General features: G+C 38.5%; 1 protein-coding gene across 4 annotated transcripts in view; it reads left to right on the forward strand.

Annotated features, from left to right (window-relative positions):
• Positions 1–8,130: 8,130 nt before the first annotated feature.
• The window catches only part of LOC115209287 (endosome/lysosome-associated apoptosis and autophagy regulator family member 2), a 129,414-nt gene continuing 119,461 nt past the window's right edge, over positions 8,131–18,083 (forward strand). For 2 of the 4 annotated variants that reach the window (XM_029777615.2, XM_029777616.2), the window contains exon 1: positions 17,176–18,037. In XM_029777615.2, coding sequence (XP_029633475.1) covers positions 17,699–18,037 — 339 coding nt within the window. In that variant the 5' untranslated portion in view covers positions 17,176–17,698. Of the gene's footprint in view, positions 8,137–16,155; positions 16,166–17,174; positions 18,038–18,083 lie in introns of those variants that run through there. The other 2 variants (XM_036501295.1, XM_036501297.1) reach the window with 2 other exon arrangements.

The following is an 18,083-nucleotide window of genomic DNA, read 5'->3' on the forward strand; positions in this document are numbered from 1 at the left end:
CCACAGGGACTCTCCACAATTAGAGCTCGGCACTTCTTTATGCATCACCATGGAATTGCTTCCTTATCTCTGTTCTATAAATACTTTCATAGTGGTTGTTCTTCACTACTCTCTCCTCTTCTGTCTCCTCTTATGGTTATTAATCAAGCAACTCATCTTTCTGCTAACTCTCATCCTTTTGTTGTGGTTGTCCCCATCTTTTAGAAGTATTTCTCTCCTTGTAGTTTTTGTCCTCAAATATCTGTTTTATGGAATTCTCTCACTTTTCATTTTAGACAATTATGATCTTAATTCATTTAAATCTCATTAAATTTATTCATATTTTTCTTTTGCAAGTACCAACAAATTAGATGGTTACTTTTGGACTGTTTTATTGTTGGTTCCTTGCTGCCTTCTAGGAAGTGACTTCCTGTAAAATAAGTATAAAAATAAAAACAAAAGAAATTTGGCTGCTATTTCTTGTAGGTTGATCGACCACTCAGAAGTTCTTTCATTGGCTCTTATCATATCATGGCAGGTATGTTGCACAGCAACATAAGTCTTTCATTTCTTCACTTTTTCTTTTCCTCTTTTCTAATGATCAAATCAGATAACAGAATAAACGGAAATCTCAGTTGTAACTTCAGGTCAAATGATTTTCTCTCTCCAGAGTCTCCTTCATTAGAAAATATAAGCAGTTCTCTAGCCTAAGCTAATGAAGTTAGATTTTTTTTTTAACGAGATTAAATCTCATCACAGATGCAAAATCAATAATGGTACTACCTATTGATGCTGTTGTTGCTGTTGTTTAATCTTAGGGTGACCAAGATTAGAGCATTCCTGTAATGACTATCATCTCATATAGCTGTGAAAGCATTCTAATCATGACAATCCCATTTATTTATTTATTTATTATAGATGCTGGCATAGCAGTGTGGTTAAGAAGCTTGCTTTGCAACCATGTGGTTTTGGGTTCAGTCCTGCTGCATCGTACCTTGGGCATGTGTATTCCCTTATAGCCCAGAATGTTGTAGGTTTAAGTCTGTCTGTAGGCATATGTTCTTTGTGTAGTGCATCTGATCACTGTATACAATAAACTCATTATTGTTATCATTATTATCATTGACAGCAACAAGCTGGCAGAATTGTTAGCACACCAGGCAAAATAGTTAGCTGCATTTTGTCTGTTTTTATTTTCTGAGTTCAAATTCTGCTGAGGTCAACTTTATCTTTCATCCTTTTGGGGTCAATAAAATAAGTACCAGTTGAACAAAGGGGCCAATGTAATCAACTATCCCCCAAAACTTGCTGGCCTTGTGCCAAAATTAGAAACCATTATCATTATTAGTATTGGCAGCAGCAAGCTGGCAGAATTGTCAGCATGCCGGACAAAGTGCTCAGCGGTATTTCGTCCATTTTAATATTCTGAGTTCAATTCCTGCCAAGGTCAACTTTGCCTCTCATCCTTTCAAGGTCGATAAAGTAAATACCAGTTGAGCACAAAATTGCAGGCCTTGTGCCTATAGCAGAAAAGAAAAGAATTATCTTTATTATTCCATCTTTTTTTGTCTTCTTGTATCTCATATTACTTTGTCTAATGTAGTCTTAGATGTCAATAGGATATAATTTAATATAAATTTGGTTGTTATTTATAACAGGCAAGACACAACATTAGAGTGAGGTTCCTTGTTGGGTGGGGTGGGGATGTATTATGGTGCGGATATTAATATGATGGTGGGGAAGTTGATAGTATTATTGATTGTGATAGTGATAATGGTGGTGGTGGTGGTGTGGTGTTGCTATTTGTGTGATGGTGATGATTAACCCTTTGGCATTTAAACCAGCCATATCTGGCCAAAATACTCTACCTGTTTAATGCTCAAACTGGCCAGCTTTGACCTCTCACACCAACCCTACAATATTACTCTAAAAATTAACAGTTAGTTCATCAAAATCTCAAAGCCACAAACCAATGCATGATTAATTCAAAACAATGTGAATAATTAAGCAGAGTATATGACAGAGTAACCTGAATACTTTTCTACTTTAGGCACAAGGCCTGAAATTTTGGGGATGGGGGCCAGTCAATTAGATCGATCCCAATATGCAAATGGTACTTAATTTATCAACCCTGAAAGGATGAAAGGCAAAGTTGACCATGGCAGAATTTGAACTCAGAACATAAAAACAGATGAAATACCTATTTCTTTACTACCCACAAGGGGCTAAACACAGAGAGGACAAACGGATTAATTCGATTATATCGACCCCAGTGCATAACTGGTACTTATTTAATCGACTCCGAAAGGATGAAAGGCAAAGTCGACCTCGGCGGAATTTGAACTCAGAACGTAAAGACAGATGAAATACCGCAAAGCATTTCACCTGGCATGCTAACATTCCTGCTAGCTTGCCGCCCTAGAGTAACCTGAATACTAAAAGATTAATGTTGTTGTTGTTGTTGTCGTTGTTGTTGTTGGTGATGGTGGTAGTGGATGTGATAAAAGCAGTGTTGTTGTTTAACCCTCAGTCAATGTTGATTGAGCAGACATATGATCAAAATCATTCCACTTGTAGCCATCTAGTCTTCTTATGAATATGTAGGTTTTAGATGGTAACATGATTTGAGGGAGATTTGTTATCTATTTCAAGCAGATCAGGCAATCAAACTGAGGCTCCTTTAATGGTGATGTTGGTGGCTATGATGGTGTTAATGGTGACGGCAGTATCTTTCCTTACAGCCATCTCCTGTTGATATCATAACCTTTGATGATCAGTCAAGATGGAAGATATTCAGAGGACCCTACTACATTTCCAATATACAAGTCATTAAAAGGGTCACTATATAGTCAATTAACCTGCTAGAAAAAGCAGCAAAATCTCCCTCCAATTTGTGTTAAGAAGTTTGCTTCTCGACCACACGGTCCCAGGTTCAGTCCCACTGCATTGCATCTTAGACAAGCATATTCTACTATAACTCCAGGCTAACCAATGTCTTATGAGAAGATTTGGTAGATAGAAATTGAAAGAAGCCTGCCATGTGTGTGTGTGTGTGTATGTGTGCATGCATGTTTGTGTGTGCAAGAGAGCGTGTGTATGTGCACCTGCATGTGTGTGTGTGTGTATGTGTGCACGTATGTTTGTGTGTGCAAGAAAGCATGTGTATGTGCATCTGCATATGTGTGTGGGTGTGTTTGTGTTTGTGCTCCCACTGCTATTTCACAAGCAATGTTTGTTAATTTATGTCCCTGTAACTTAACAGTTCAGCAAAACAAACTGATAGAATAAGTACAAAGCTTAAAAAATTAGATTTGGGATCAGTTGGTTTAACTACACCCTTTAAAGCAGTGTGGAGGCACAATGGCCCAGTGATTAGGGCAGCGGACTCATGGTCATAGGATCGCGGTTTCGATTTCCAGACTGGGCGTTGTGAGTGTTTATTGAGCGAAAACACCTAAAGCTCCACGAGGCTCCGGCAGGGGATGGTGGTGATTCCTGCTGTACTCTTTCACCACAACTTTCTCTCACTCTTACTTCCTGTTTCTATTGTACCTGTATTTCAAAGGGCCGGCCTTGTCACTCTCTGTGTCACACTGAATATCCCCGAGAACTACGTTAAGGGTACATGTTGCTCAGCCACTTACACGTTAATTTCATGAGCAGGCTGTTCCGTTGATTCGGATCAACCGGAACCCTCGTCGTCGTAACCGACGGAGTGCTTCCATATATAAGGCAGTACCCCAGCATGGTGAGTCCAATGAATGAAACAAGTAAAAGATAAAAGACGAACGGTAAATCACATCTTATTATCTTAAAAAGGGAAAAACAGAGTAAGAGGATAAAGACCCCCTTCAGTCATGAATGACTATGGGATTTCACCTTGAAAGCTCCCCTCCAAGGCACAAGTCCAGGCAAGGTTATTTACAGAAGACCAGCAGTCACCCATGCATACCAGTCTCCCTTCTCCACGCTACCGATGTTATCCAAGAGAAAAGCTAAGGCTGATATAACTTGGCACCAGTGATGTTGCAACTCATTTCTACAGCTGAGTGAACTGGAGTAACGTGAAATAAAGTGTCTTGCTCAAGAACACAACATGCAGCCTGGTCCAGGATTCGAACACACTACCTCAGGAGTGTGAGCCCAATGCTCTAACCACTGAGCCATGTGCTTTCAGAGCAGAGTAAGCAATGTAATACTAGATAAATTATGTAAAGAGAAAAAAGACTGGGAGGTCACAGCTGGACCACTTTTGATTGTAGGTCTGCCTGACTGTGGATAAACAACCAGAACAACAGCATCATTATCTAGAGCACAAATTTAAAATATCTGAGCCAAAAAAGGAGCTCCTACATAGTCATTGATCTGTTAGAAATAGCAGCCAGCTAAGTTTCTCTCAAATTACATATTGATACTATCATAAAAATGGCATGAGACATTGCTGCTGCTGCTGCTACTGCTGTTGGATCATCATCATCATCATCATCATCATCATCACCATCACCATCACCATCACCATCATCATCATCATCATCATCACCACCACCACCACTGCCATACATACATACATACATACATACATACAAGAAAAAGCAAAGTTACCAAAGTACTGATGACAATTCAAAACCAACAAGACCTGAGAGAGGAAGGCCTTTCCTTGGGGAAACATTTGATGTGGAGCAGTAAAATCTAAAAGGAAGCTGCAAGGACGACTTCTCTGCTGACCATCAGCCAAAACAAAAATATTGCAATATGGGTTCTTAAAATTAGATGGCTGGATAAGATAAGAAATGAAGAGTGGTGGCAAAAGGGGAGAGGTATGTGCTAGTAGAAGAACAGATCCTGAAGTACAAGTGGGGATGATTAGGCCACAAGTTAAGGAAACCAGCATCCTGCATTAGGAAAGTGGAAGAGAGGACACCCTGAAAATAACTGAAAGGTGGGATACTGAGGTAAAGCTGATAAAGTAGGGATCCAACTGATAAAGAGAGAACACAGAAAAGACAGCCGTGAGTCAAGAACAGTGGGGTAAAAAAAGGTTATCAATGGCTTAATCTCCACAAGAAGTGAAGGGCTTGAGTGAAATGATGCCTGGAAAAACACAAAGCAAAACAATACAAAAAAAGAAAACAAAACAGGTTGGTCATATGTAGAACGTCTTTGATACATGGCTGCTCAGTCAGAGCTAACCTAGAGTTTAAAATAACATATAACCCATTCATGTCACAGACATACCTGATGCAATGTTTGTGGACATTATTGAAGTTCTCCATGACCAATAAACCACACACACACACACATGCGTGCGTGCACACACACTCACACAAACATGCACACACACATGCCCATGAAAACACAAATGCAAACACAAACACACACACACATACAAACAATGCAAACACACATGCTACATAATCTGAATCAATAAAAATTAAGTAGACATGATTATTTTTAGCAATGTAATCTCTTTCAATTGTCTTAGTAAGAAATATCATATTTTATAATTTCATGTCTTGGCACATACCCAAACACTACATTGGCCATTTTAACTCTTTCTGGCAATAAGTTTCCCAATAGCCCAGTTGCTATCTTGTCTGCAGTCTTTTCACATAATTAAGAAACAATTATCTTTGCCATTTTGTTGATGTTAATGCAATTAGTAAACTGGTATAGTGAAACCAAAATCACGTTTATTGTTTACCAAAGTCAACTTTACTTTTCACTTTTCTAGGGTACCAGATAGGTACTAGGGATCAATTTAAATGACTAACCAACTTCCACTGCCAAAAAATTTCTGGTATTGTGCCTAAGTTAATTTCATCTTTACATCATCCTCAATGTCTTATGCTTTTGTAATCAATTAAAAAAATTCATTATTATCATTATTATTGTTATTCTGCCAAAGTTAACTTTGCCTTTCATCCTTTTGGGTCAATAAATTAAGTACCAGTGGAGTACTGGGGTCAATGTAACTGACATAATGCCTCCCCAAAATTTCAGGTCTTGTGTCTATAGTAGAAAGGATAAAAATTATTGTTATTATTACCATTATTATTATTATAATATGAAGGCAGTGAGCTGTCAGGATCATTAGCATGCTGGGCAAAATGCTTAGAAGCATTTCATCCATCTGCACGTTCTGAGTTCAAATTCCACCAAGGTTGACTTTGCCTTTCATCTTGCCAAAATTTAAAATCATTATCATTATTATTTTAGTTTGTCTCTGGTTCAGTGTTATTCTTAGTCGGGATTATGTGGATAGTGAGTAATTGGAGAACAGAATTGGTTGCTAGAGCAGTGAAAGAATGTTATTTTCTCGGACGAGTCATCCTTTACCGTATTTCCAATCACCAGCCGAGTATACGTGTGGAGACAGTCAAAAGAAATGGATTCGATCCACCATAGCTAAATTTCAAGGAACAGTTCAACAGAACTTTTCTCACTCCTGTATATGCCATGATGCACATACACACACTCAGTTGCTGTACTGTCCAGTCACTGACTGCACACATTTTGGCACGCAAAGTGACACTGCTATTCGAACTAATCTGAATAGAAAACTTCCCGTATGCACTTCAATGATCCTCTCTCCTGATATGCTAAATTTCTCCTCAACCATGCATTTCTTTTTCTCCTTCAATCGTTCGTTTCCTTTTCCGGAACCCCACTGGAGAGGGGAGTGATGTAGTGGATCTTGCAGGCATGAAGTGGATTCGATCCACCATTGTCAAATTTCATGTAACAGTTCAACAGAACTTTTCTCACGGTAAAAGGATAGTTTTTCTGTGACAGCAGTTTTACATTTTCCAGATGCCTTAGCTAGGCCAAAATAATGTCTTCACCACTTGACCTTTCTAACCTCTTCTATTTCACCAAAAGCTAGAATTAAGATAACAAGATCACCAACTAAATCTGTTGTTCTCAATAATATGTCTGTCCTTCTGGATAGTTATAAAAGTAAGAACCCCAAGCAAAAATCAGTTAGTCGGCTCGTGACAACTCAATCAGTTAGTTAATGAATGACAACTCGAGTCAGAGACAGCTACCATCAGTTAGGGAGCGGAATGCTAGAATCATGATCCAAAGCAAGGCAGCTACTAAAGACAATGGTCAAAGGGAGAAATGAAGTTTACTATCAGCAACTATGAGATCCAACTTCCCACACTCTCTCACTTTCACTTACTCACTTTGTCTTCTCTGCACATTACCATATCTCTCTCTATGGTTTACTACTACAATAAGAACAAACTTGCTGAAATTAACTTTTTTTTTACTTCGCACACTCCAGAGACAATCGATCTTCAGCTGATCGCGGCAGATCAGGAAGGCGACGAAGAACTTAATAGGCTCCGGAATTCGTCGTCCCTCAAGTTCCAGCTGTTCCCATTATCTTCTACCTGTTAGGTATGGTGCGATACCTCCACTGGCTACGAACGTCCTTACGTCCCTTGACCTGCATCGACCGCTTTTCTCGATGGCCCGAAGCTTTCCCTCTGTCCGATACTTCAGCGCTGATGTCCTTGTTTGTCCCCTCTATGTTTAGCCCCTTGTGAGCAATAAAGGAACAGATATCACACTGGGTATCGCGTTTTGGTGTCCCCGCAACCATCACGACAGAGGACGGCAATTTGATTCGCAACTTTTCAACGAACTCACGCGTCTGATCGGTTCTAAACATTGCCGCACAACAGCTTATCATTCAGCGGCAAACAGCATGATAGAGAGATTCCACAGGCAACTGAAATCAGCCATACGTGCATGTCCAGACCTAACCATGGATAAAATTTCTTCCTATTAATCTGCTCGGTATCCGTGTGTCTATTAAGGACGACATCGGCCACTCACCGGCTGAGTTAGTTTACCGCACCACGCTGGCCCTGCCAGAGCAAATGATCGCTCCAGTATCTCCAAGGGATATTCTTGATCCCACATTTTATGTACATCGTCTCCGTGCACATATGTCCCATCTCTCACCTAACGCACCCCGTTCGCAGAAAACCGACACATATGTCCCCTAGGACATTAACCAATGGACGCACGTTTTTATCCAGAACGATGGAATACATTCACAAATCCGTCCACCGTATTCTGGACTCTACAGAGAACTACAGAGAAGAGAGAAATAAACCGACATAAATGGCAAGCCAAATACTATTAGTATCGATCGACTTAAGAAAGCTATCGTCGAACCCGATTCTTCCTCATCATCGTCGACTCCGCACCAAACCGTCACAGTTTCGTCAACACTACCCACAAGTACCTCAACGTATTCACAGCAAATTCGAGCAAGAAGCGGGTGAAGAGTCCGCTGGCCGGCAAAATACATACAAATTTTCTATTTCAAAAACATTCCAGGTGAGTGATTTACAGGCACCAATGCCTTAATTTCTACACGAACAGCTATAATACTTATTTTTCTTTCCAATGAACTTCACAAGGACCATACCTGTAACACTTACATTGCATTAATTCAAACTCCTGTTTGTCATATTAAATTAAAATTGATTCTGCTTGCATTCTATTAGACTCAAATGAACGGAACATTTTATTCATGAACTGAACATTTATTCATCACCCGAACATTTATCCATAGCCGGAATTTTTATTTGCATGCCTTCTCAATTTTATTCATATTTTGCACTTCCACTTTCTTTCAGTCGCATTGTCGCACGTTGCATTTTGCATGTATATATATTTTTCTCGTTCACTTTAAAAATGTGTTGTTGCATATACACATGCATGCACCTTTCCCCAGCGCCTGGCCTTGCGCACGCGTTTGCACACATTGATGCACACACACACACATCCTAACTATGTCACATTCATAACCAACACATGCCTTTCTCGCTTGTTTTTCATGTTCCTTGCGCCTTTGTAGACACAACTCGTCTCTGTAAGACCCTAGGTCGGTCACTCATACATACAGAAAGTTGTTTGTCCCTTACAATGTGCCAGCATGCCACACTTTTGCTCCTGCACGATCGAACCATATATGGCTAGAATTAAGATACCAAAACCAACTAAATCTGTTGTTCTCAATGATATGTCTGTCCTTCTGGATAGTTATAAAAGCAAGAACCCCAGGCAAAAATCAGTCGGCTCGTGACAACTCAATCAGTTAGTTAATGAATGACAACTCGAGTCTGAGACAACTACCCTCAGTTAGGGAGCGGAACGCTAGAATCATGATCCAAAGCAAGACAGCTACTAAAGACAATGGTCAAACGGAGAAATGAAGTTTACTGTCAGCAACTATGAGACATCATCCCACGACCCTACAACTTTCACTAGCTGTAATTCTGTTCTCTTACAACACCATTCTATCGCTATCTGTGGATTACTGCTAAGAAAACGTGCACACAAAACTATACAAGGAAAATCTACATCTAACTTTACTTCGCATGCTCTGGGATCTTATCACCTGCTCGTCATCTTTACAAAATGGCAATCAACGAAGAACCAATCCTTTACAAACAGATTACACTCCGTCCTACTGTGTATCAACTATCGTTTTCCATATTAACGTTTATCATGTCACAAAATTAAATTTCAACCGTTACACAAAATTAATCTTTATCGTTATATACATAGATAGATAGATAGATATATGAAGTAGTTCCTTCTGTGACTTTCAGTTTCCTTTTGTCAGCTACAAAGCAATTTAGTAGAAACTCAGTTTTCACGCACATACATGCATTTAAGAAATTTCTTTCGCGCGAGCCTTGAACCTTTTGTTTTTCACTTTTCATATACTTAGTGAAAATTGGACGATATATAAAAGTAGGACAGATAGTGTTTCCATAAGAATAGCTTGGTGATCCCAACAATTGTGAATTGTTGTCGTTTTTGTTAGTTTGGTTTATATTTCCTTTTTATTGGAATATAAAACAAAACCACATTAAAAAATACAAGTCCAAAACCGGAAGAAAAAATTGGAAAAAGCGGAGCAAAGAAAGAAACAAAAAAACATCAATTCAACATCAAACGCCTTAATTGGTCGCACACTACCAAGTTCAACGGAACCTACTGAAGCAAGTCCACGGCATTACCACGAGTGATGGCGAGGCTAAGGCGTTGGAACAGACAAACACCCTCACGGGCATCACTTGACACCTCGGTAAGCCGAGCCGCCTACGATGACAAGAACTTCACAGTTAGCGACCAAGCCTTCTAAACGTCTCAAACGCTACAGGCTAGAAGAAATGGTTCATTGACAGGTTCCGATACTTAAGGATTTTGTTCCGTTCGGCTGCGGAAGGAGTGACCCTCCCATTTACCGCTGCATCCAGGATGTAGGAGGAAGCAAAGGAGTCACAGACTGTGGCGTCCCAAATGAGGCACCTACCTCTTGCCCACGGGCAAAGGGTTTGGTGTAGAAGAAAGAACTGTACCCAATAGCTTGCATGTGCCTTCATCTAGTTTTTGGTTACCTCTCTTACCTTTCTCGACAAGAGTTACTCATTAAAGCTATCGATTTTTCTCGTCAACATTGGCCTAAATATAACAAATTTTAGTTTTTGTTTGGCTCACTACATGAAGTATGTTAACCCTTCCTCACTTAACATATGTGAGAAATTCCCCATCCTAGTCATTTGCCTAAACGATGAATATTAACACCGAAACACACCTGCAGTTGTCGCCGTGCTTGCTAATGATCAAACTCACCCTCTACTTATCTATTATATACACCCCATTGTTTGGTATATAACAAATCTGTTTCTGTTTTCACTTTTTTGTTGCATAGCAACTCTATAACAATGTAGAAAAATTGATCTTTCGAATTCGTGTTTGATCTCGCTTAACTTGAATTAGCCTCAAAAACTCTTTGATTAAAAATAAAATTAAATTATTAGTTTCAAATTTTGGCGCAAGACCAACAATTTCAGGGTAGGAGGTAAGTCATTTACATCAACTCCAGTGCTCAAGTGGTACTTATTTTAATGACCTCGGCGGAATTTGAACTCAGAAGGTGAAGACAGGCTAAATGCCGCTTAGCTTTTTGCCGGGCGTACTAACGATTCTGTCAGCTCGCCGCCTTAAATATTGGTTTCAAATTTTGGCACAAGGCCAGCAAGTTTAGGGGGATCTAGTCTTTCTCATTTGCAAAATGTGTCCCAATTAATTTTGCTCAGATTGCTTTCAATATTGATGTATCGATGCAACTCTGAATTTTGATTACGACCAACCAGTTACTTTATATCGTAAATTAAAGAATCTGACGTTATTTGGAATTAAAGTTAGGAAATTTGGGTAATTTTAGCCAATCAACAGATAGCGTGACATTAGCAGCTTGTTCCATGACAATTGTTGTCTGTGTTGCTGTTGTCTATGTTGATTTTTCACACTTAGTATTTTTACGTTTTTCATTTCATTTATCTTTCGGACTCATTGACTTAGATAGGTGGATTTATGATTTCACTAGGTTAATTCTATTCATAAAAATTTAAATTAGGAGTAGTTCTTAAATCGTTAGCTTCACATTTCAACAGCTTAACTGAAATTTAACACACGCAACAGGAACTGAGAGGGATATCACAGAACAGAGAAACTATGGGTGATACAGATAATTTGACATTATTTTTAAATTCTGCATGCAAAAACATATAAGATACAGGTATTCTTTTCCTCGGGACAAATTCTTTGTTGACCAGTGTTATTCTTATCGTAGTTTACAAATCAAAGCATGAAAACGTTTCTCAACTTCGGAATTTTGGAGACAGACGCCCCCCCCCCACTTCACACACACACTTATATATTAATGATGTACATAAATACATGGCAGGTATACATAATACTGAAGTACGCATAAAGTAAACAGATGCAGACAAATATATTCTTTTCTACTCTAAGCACAAGGCTGGAAATTTTGGGGAAGGGGACTAGTCGATTAGATCGACCCCAAAATGCAATCCCAAAAGGATGAAAGGCAAAGTCGACCTCGGCGGAATTTGAACATAGACAGACGGAATATCGTTAAACATTTCACCCGGCGTGCTAACGTTTCTGCCAGCTCGCCGCCTTATGCAGACAAATATAACAAATTTTTAAAAATGATAAAAACGTACAGTCAATGAAGAGACAAAAGAAACAGTAAGATGATACATGTTGATTTTATTAGGTACTAGCAGTATCGCCCGGCGTTGCTCGGGTTTGTAAGGGAAATAACTATATAAGCATTTTTAGAGATGTAAAGTATAATAGCCATCTCAATATGGTTAACCACAAAGGGGGGGGGGTGTTACTGTAGCTTTTTACGTTCTGAGATTTAATAATAAACTTTTAGAGAGTTACTTCCCTTATATATGCCAAAAATGCATTAAAAATGGGAAAAATTGATGGTAAATTTTTTTTTAATCGTAGACTCATCGTAGACGCGCGCTAATACCGAGAAAGGCTCGATATGAATCACGACTATAAGATACCCGGTTTTAGTTAAACTGCACCGCAAAATGTGGGAGTAGTTAGGAATCTAAATCGTAGGAGACAGACAGCACACAACCTTACTTTTATATATAAAGATTTCTGTTTATTTAGAAACTTACAATCGCTAAACACAGAAAATTTCTGTTTCGCCATAAGCTAAAAATACCGTTTTTTTTTCGATTTTTAAACCTCTGTAGCTCTTTTTCTCCATAACATCATACCTTCAAAGCAATGAGACTGGAAGGCTACATTATTATAGCCGATTTTCAGATTTTTTACTTCCTTTTAAAAAATGCATGTTTTGCGAATGAAAAAAAAGCAAAACAAACTAGATCCGTTCAAGGGAGGGATTAAGTCGACCCGTGTTTAACAGGTACTTATTTTATCGATCGTGAAAGGATAAAGGCAAAGTCGAAATTTGTACTCAGAACGTAACATTTGTTCTTTCGAGGCAAAGATAATTTCAATTAATGAAAAGCTGATCTTGTATGGTACTTCATATAACTTTATTGATCATTGTCTTCTTTTACTTGTTTCAGTCATTTGACTGCGGCCTTGCTGGAGCACCGCCTTTAGTCGAACAAATCGACCCCAGGACTTATTCTTTGTAAGCCTAGTACTTATTCTATCTGTCTCTTTTGCCGAACCGCTAACTTACGGGTACATAAACACATCAACATCGGTTGTCAAGTGATGGGTCGGGGGTGGGGGGAACAAACACAGACACACAAACATATACGTACATATATGTATATATACGTACATATAAATAGATATATATGTATGTATATACACACACACACGTATATATAAAAGAATTTTTTGCGTAATAAGATTAAAAAAAAACAAGGCTGTAGAGATATTAGAGCATCTATAAATGCTCTAATATCTATACAGCCTTGTTTTTTTTTTATCTTATGAGGCAAAAAATTCTTATATACACACGCTGACATAGAACCAACGTTGAACCCTTTACTCGCAATATTACCGAATCTGGGACTATAGTCTGTCTATTGCACTTATTCAGCATTACCCGACACTTTTTGGTCTCAATGACACCATTATAGTTGACACCTCAACTATATATATATATATATATGCGACGGGCTTCTTCTCAGTTTCCGCCTACCAAATCCACTCACAAGGCTTTGGTCGGCCCGAGGCAATAGTAGAAGACATTTGCTCAAGGTACCATGCAGTGGGATTGAACCCGAAACCATATGGTTGGGAAGTAAATTTCTTATCATACAGCCACTCCTGATCTTTTATCTTTTACTATATACTTATTTCAGTCGTTAGACTGTGGCCATGCATGGGATGAAACAAATCAACATCGCCTTGACATTGGTTTCACTTGATGCAATTTTTGGGTGCGTGGTGACATTGAATGCTTCCATTGACTTGATTGCAGCTTTGTTTCCGGCTCGTAGTCAGCAGCACCTGCTTCTGTCACCAGTGAGGATCTTCGAAAATAGCTTCGGATCAACTTCCAACTGTTCTTTCAGTGTTCACGACACGTATTCAGTCGTAACTGTATTTGATCTTCTGTGAGCAAGTGAGGCACACATTTTGCTGTAACTCTTTTCATTCACAATTCCTTGCTCAAAATTTGTTTGGAGGAGCTTCAGGACACACAAGTCATATCAACAACTTTGTCAATTGTTCGGCGACGGTCTTCTAAAATCAGTTCACGAATTTTCGTGATGTTTTCATTCGTCCGAGAGGTCGACGGTTGCCCTGAACGAGGTTTGTCCTCAAGCGACAAGTGACTATTCTTAAAAAGTGTGAAAACCACTCGTAAACTTATTTTGCTTATGGCAGCGTTCTTTTCAGCTGTTTGAAGCATGAGAGCTGTTTCGGCCGCCGTTTTCCCCAGCTGAAAGCAAAATTTAACGGAAGCACGCTGTTCCTTCGTTTCAGCCATAGGCAAAAATCGACGAACAAGGGAGAAGCACGGCAAAACAAAGACGCATCATGTGGCACTACGACTACACCCGACGACACCGGTCGGCAGACTGATGCCTGAGGATCGTATCAAGTGGCTTCTAGTAGCGGAGACTACAACGGCCTTATCCCACAGAAAACGTTTCCAGTTACTTTTGGGTACCCCCTTACATACACACACACACACACACATTATATATATATATATATATAATATATATATATATATATATATATATATATATATATATATATCTCCATCTGCATGCCATACTTAATGCAAATACATCGCTTAAAGGCAAATTTACTGCGTCATCCTAATATCTTATGAACATTGCAGACGAAAATCGCCCAACAGCAGTGATGAGAAAGTAAGATACGCAATTCTACCACGATGGGCTTCTGTCAGTATCATCTACTTACTCTTTTAACCTGCGGCTTGCAGTGAGTACATGGTACAGACAAAGGCCAACGAGGCAGAAATGTGCATTTGGTATTCTCACCATTGCTGTTAGACGATTTCGTCTGTTACTGATATATTTGTTTTTAAACACGGTACGTCCATAAGAGATATCTTTAGATGAATACCGTAGTTAACTTGCTTTTTTGCGATATATTTGCATGATTCACGAAATATGACAAATGGATATTCTAATTTAATAATGCTTTTGTTGCATATAACGGATATATATATATATATATATATATATATATATATATATATATACACATACCAATCACATTAGAGAGGGGTGACAAAAACGTGAAAATAAAAATCCAATGAAGATAGAAATAAGTGAAGACATTTATTATGTATCAAATTATCGCTAAGCAATAATATCGGAGATTAAAGTGAACAGATATGGTGTGCTATATGAAATATATAAATAAAAATAATATAGAGCTGAAATACTTTCTCCGCATTGAAAAACTTAAGCATGGCGATATATTGGTGATATTCTATTACGATAAAATCCATTGAATAATAAAAGTAGTATGAGATGTTTTATTTCCTATAGAGTATAAGTAATACTTTTTTTTTAAACATCGATACAAGTGGCAGGAAACAGTCGATTGCATGGAACTCAGTACTTGATTCTTATTATTGGCCACAGAATATGGTGAACTGACAAAATCGTTAGCACACCAGATAAAAATGCTTTGCGGTATTTGCGTCCATCTTTACATTCTGAGTTCGAACTCCGCCGAGATCGATTTTGCCTTTCCGGGTCGATAAAATAAGTACCAGTTGAGCACTCGGTCAATTTAATCAACTTTTTCCTCCCTTAAAATATTGCTGGCCTTGTGCCGAAATTTGAAAACATTATTATTGGTCTGGGAAGAATGAAAGGCAAAGATAACCAAAGATATATGAACTAGCACATAAAAGAAGAAGCCTCCAAAAGGTTTCTTGATTTGCCACCGAAAACATGGAAGGAAAATTGGACAAGATAGCATATAAAGACGAGATCAAAGCTGGATAGTAATGGAAAATGCTTTTAGAAACTAGAAGTACGCTTCTAACCTTGAAGGCTTAGGTTTAGAAGAATCTTCATCTCGCCATGAGCTGAAAAGTAGAGGAACGCCGTCTCTTGTCTATCCACTCTTGTTTCCAACACCGAGGTTGGAATGCTTTTGATCATAGACTAAACCAGATATTAGTAGATATTTTTTAATTACAACCTACTACATTCTTAAATAATTCAACATTGGTATTTATGATTATTACTAACATAATAAAAACGACAGTAATTCATAGTTTCCAAAGCTTTATGTGCGCACACACACACAAAATCCACAGGCACCAAGGTAAAACAAAACTGAAACTAGAAATATATAATTATAATGAATAAAATATGAGAACTTTTCTTTCTAGTGGGTATATAAATCGCATAACTGTTGTCAGTCACAATGTTTTTGAAGGTAAGACGGCGCCGTAGAATGTAGAGATAAGCCCTCGAAAATCTAAATCTACGATTTACGTTCGGAATCACCTTAGTTTATGTAAGCTTATAATGCACATAGGAAAGGTATGTACATCATTTCCGTCGCCTAGAAAAGAGAGAGAAAAAATAAACAAACGAACAAACAATAACACGAGTATTATGGAGTAGACGGTAGCTCGTAGCCCTCCCAGATCACAACAGCTTTGATTTCCCGTAAGAATCGCTTCAATTTTATCCACAAAGCTTTAGCTTGTAAAAACGCATCATTGTCAAAACTTAATTTTCCACCTTTAAAAATAAATGCCATGTTTCATTCATATGAAATAAACAAGATATATAAAAAGCTGTTAAAATATTAAGAAAAAAATCAACAGATGATAGAACAAGACGACGAAGAAAAAGAATCACAAACTGTTAATGATAGTGAAGAAAAGACAAAAAAAAAAAACCCAACAACAAACAAATGCACGAGAAGCAAATAGAGCTGTTGTAACATTTACAAGTTGAAATGTCTAACTGTGCGAGAAACTAAATAGTCTTGGTTGATACAAACCACCAACCAACGCTGACGAAGCGTGCCGCACGCATACTTCGCGAGCTCTCGTCCAGCTGATCAATAATCAATTTGTTGTAGCTTATGTGCTTGCCTCTGCTGCTGCTGGATAGAGCTCTGTTTCTTTCTCTCTCTCTTTCTCTCTCCCCTTCCCTGTCTTCTGCCCACTCTCTTTTCTTCTCTCTCTCACCCACCCTCTCTCTTTCCCATTACCTCTCTCCTGCGCTCTAACTCTCTTTTTCCCCTTCTCTCCCTTTGCCTCTCCTCCGCTCTCTTTTCTACATTCCCTCTCTCTCTATCCCCCACGCACTCGTTCTCTCTCTCTCTCTCTCTCTCTCACTTTCTCTCTCACATGTTCAGCTAGAATTAGTAGTGACTGCAATAGAAATGAGATAGATCTTCTTCCTTCGAACGACATTTACTGTGGTAACGAATAGCAGTGGAAAACAAGAAAAAATATCACAACACAACAGAAAAGAGAAAGAGCAAAGGATTTTAGCAGTTGTTGCAATTACTGTTGCTATTTGTTTTAACATTTCATTTATGATATTCTATTACAGTTAATATGCGTGGCTTTTTGAAGACTGAACGTAGTTCTCAAGCTACTACGGCGTTACCGCAAAACATTCCTACATAAAAAAAAAAAGAAAAACAAGACAAGAAACATCACACTCTATCTATCTATACATAATCACACTGACTTGAGGACGTGTTTCGGGCAAAAATACAATTAAAAAAAAAAAAAAACTGGCAGGGAAAGGAATTATTATTAGTATTAATAATAAGAAGCTCCCGTGTGCAAGGTGCCTTCATTGATCTCACCAACACCAGTGAACTAAAAACAATTTCCAATATGGTGTCATCATCATCATCAAAACCTGCATCATCATCATCATCATCATCATCATCGTCGTCATCATCATCACCATCGTCATCGTCATTATTATTATCACAATCATCATCGTCATCATCATTACCGTCATCATTAATATCATCACAATCATTAGCAAAATCAGAAGCAACAGCAGCCTCATTATCGTCGTCTGTGATTGTATTTTCGGCAGTAACCAGTCATCCGAATCGCCTGAGGAATTTGTTATTGTTTTGCACGCTTTTTTTCCTTTTCTATGCTGAAGGTCCTTGGTCCAGGCGTCTGTCAGCCTGGGCGAGCAGTTTGCCGGAATGTCGGCCGGTAAGTACAAAACCTTGTCAACTCTTGCTTATCTTCATTCATTCAT

The sequence above is a fragment of the Octopus sinensis genome, linkage group LG3 (genome assembly GCF_006345805.1).
Source record: "Octopus sinensis linkage group LG3, ASM634580v1, whole genome shotgun sequence".
Lineage (NCBI taxonomy): Eukaryota > Metazoa > Mollusca > Cephalopoda > Octopoda > Octopodidae > Octopus > Octopus sinensis.